Source organism: Hipposideros armiger, unplaced genomic scaffold, assembly GCF_001890085.2.
Source record: "Hipposideros armiger isolate ML-2016 unplaced genomic scaffold, ASM189008v1 scaffold_232, whole genome shotgun sequence".
Classification (NCBI taxonomy): Eukaryota; Metazoa; Chordata; class Mammalia; order Chiroptera; family Hipposideridae; genus Hipposideros; species Hipposideros armiger.
The window spans coordinates 2,849,983-2,852,674 of NW_017731582.1; the positions used below are offsets into that span (position 1 = coordinate 2,849,983).

The window sequence follows — 2,692 nt, forward strand, 5'->3', positions numbered from 1 at the left end:
TGCTTCTTTAAAGTAACCATCCCTCCCTGACATCTGGCTCAAGTCTACTCATTCTTCAGATCTCAGGTAAAGTGCTACACCTCAGGCAGATCTCTGACTCCTAGGCCAGGCTGGCACAGGCAATAACTTGGTCCTAAGGTACCCTGGATTATTCTGTCCCCTACTACTACAGTCATCAGTCAATATCTGTTGCATAAAGAATAGATTCTGACTGTCACAGAGTAGACGTTTAATTGCCCCGTAGTAAAATGTGACATGGCCCCCCTATTGCAATGACAAGCAGAGGCAAAGACTTGAGTCCTTACTTCCTCTGTCGGTGAGACCGTTTCACGGGGCAGAGTTCATGGAACAACTTCTGGCTGGTGAGCCTGGCTGCCAATAGATACTTGTTTTGGGTGATGAAATCATCAATGGCCTGTTTCTTCATATTGCGGGCCTAGAGAAAAACCAAGAAAACAGGTGATTTTCATCCAGTTTTCTCACTGCAAATGGACTTTACTTATAAGCTTAATAAAAATATGGCTGACCCTGGCTATAGTAACGTAACAAAATAAGAAAGATCTGTTTGAACAAATAAACATGTCATTTATTTCAACAATGTCAGGCTGAAAGTAATGATGTAGTTACTTCAGGTCAAAGGAAAATCAAGTGCTCTTTACACTGGTTAACCTTTGTATACTGTTTTATGCTGGCAGATTAAAAAAGGCAATCATTTTGAATTTTAGGAAAATTTACTTAATTGAAGATTTGTAGCAAAGTGAACAATTAAAATAAACTCCAGGGCTGGCCGAGTGGCANCCTGCAGGAGGAACAGTGAGAGGGGTAACCAAGGATTTCACTTGTGAACATGGGAATATTCAAATATGGAGGGTAGTATCAGTGACTAAAAAGCCTGGAATTATTTCCTTGATTTGAATTGTTTTTTCCTGGCTGGAATAACTCAGATGTGGCCCAGAGGGGTGGGGTAGGGAGAGCAAGCTGACCTTTCACAGTTTCCTACAGGACTGCTGTTCTAAAATTTTATTCACCCATGAACACTCATCAGAGGTCCGCCATTTTTCAGGAGCTGAGCTGGATGCCAGGAATCACAAACATGAATGAGAGGGGCTTCTTTCTGTCCCTCAGAAGCCCAGTCTTTTTGGGGTGGGAGTGGGATATCCCTCCCATCTCTGATTAATTCATCGACTGGTTTGTACATCTCTACACTGGACTCCATGTGTGTCAGGCCCCGGGCTGGGTCCCAGAGGTGCCCTGATGAAGAGGACGGTCCCAGACTCTTGTCTGGAAGGGTAGCCAGGGCTGATCTTTTCTTTCCCCACCAGTGGGAAAGGCTCAATCAGCAAACATAAAAAAATGTGAAGTTACAGAAAGAAAAAAAATGGGGAGCAGTTGTTGAAAATGTGTAAACATTCTTCTACTCGCCTAGATTGAGTATACACTCATATCAAAGGGTAGACTCTTTTCAAAAGAAAAACAGCGGTCTTGCTATTCATGGAGCAAAAGAAAGTCAATCTAGCAATATTCCTACCAGTTGCTGTGAAAGAGGCTATCCCAGCAGTCTGAGATGTAGTCAGAGGCAGAGTACAGCCACCGAAGGAGAAAAATCTATCGAGAGAGAAAACGGATGACGGTCAGGACCGGACTCCCAAGCGCCGGGTGTGGGAGAAGCCCTCCTTCTCAGAGCACAGTGCTGGTGCTGACCCTCTGCTCAGGCCCTGGGAGCTCACCAGCCCTGCCCGGTGCCCACACTCCTGGGCCACATGCTTACAGGAGCAAGCTCATCGGTCAATTCAGGGAGCACAGCTTCCGAGGACAGGAGAGCTGGGTCCTTCCGCAGTTGGTCGAGATAACCCAAAAGGATGAATTTATCATTCTCGCTCCCCGTCCAGGGATCTTCCAGAGTTTTATAGACCACCCTGCCTGCCGTGTTGCGCCTTTCTAAGATAGACACCTGGGAGAAAAGGAGAAAAACAATTAGAAGTCTCAAAAGAATGGTAAGTTACAGGGAGGATGGAAAAAAGGGTCTGGTGAAGTCAGCAATAAGCTCAAACACAAATATGGATGAGTATAAAACATCTGCAAGACATTTAAATTTTTCCGACAAAAGAAATAATTTTTATGACTTTCCAAAGCGTCTGTTAAAAGATAAAGCTCTTTCTTCGCAATAAACTTTGTTCTATAACGTCTGACTTCATTTTATAATAAAGAAAACGTTTGTTTTTTGAGAGAGATCTCCCATGATTACCAAAATGATGAGACAAAGGAGAATTTCATGCTTCTGTAGAGAGTGATGACAAAGGAGGGTGAAGGAAGGAGAGAAAATGAGGCTGATGTGAAAGGCAGAAGTGAATGAGGGAGAAATGTCGAAAGCATCTTACTTGTAGCCTCAGGAAGATTTTGCAAACTACACACTGCAAGACTAGACCTGCCACGGGGAAAAATTGGTGAAAAGGCCTGATGCTCTTTAATCTTAGCCATAGTAAAGGTACTTTCTGTGAAGGCCCAAGGCTGACAATCCAGGAGGTGAAATCACCAGGATGAAAGTCTGTTTTAAGAAGAGTAGGCTTTCAAAACAGGCTCAGAGGTTTCTGGATTTGCTGGAATCTGTATTCAAAACTCCCGAGGAAGGAGGAAACAGAATCCAGGGCCACATGCTTGTGAAGAGCTTGGGATCAGGAGAGACATCATGACT

At 44.0% G+C, this 2,692-nt stretch overlaps 1 protein-coding gene across 1 annotated transcript in view; it reads right to left on the reverse strand.

Annotated features, from left to right (window-relative positions):
* Positions 1 to 1,982, reverse strand: part of DNAJC16 (DnaJ heat shock protein family (Hsp40) member C16) — a gene marked incomplete at its 5' end in the record, with an annotated part of 12,678 nt that extends 10,696 nt beyond the window's left edge. Inside the window, 3 exons of the mRNA XM_019654851.1 lie at positions 306 to 436; positions 1,528 to 1,605; positions 1,769 to 1,982. Coding sequence (XP_019510396.1) covers positions 306 to 436; positions 1,528 to 1,605; positions 1,769 to 1,982 — 423 coding nt within the window. The remainder of the gene's footprint in view (positions 1 to 305; positions 437 to 1,527; positions 1,606 to 1,768) is intronic.
* Positions 1,983 to 2,692: the final 710 nt, after the last annotated feature.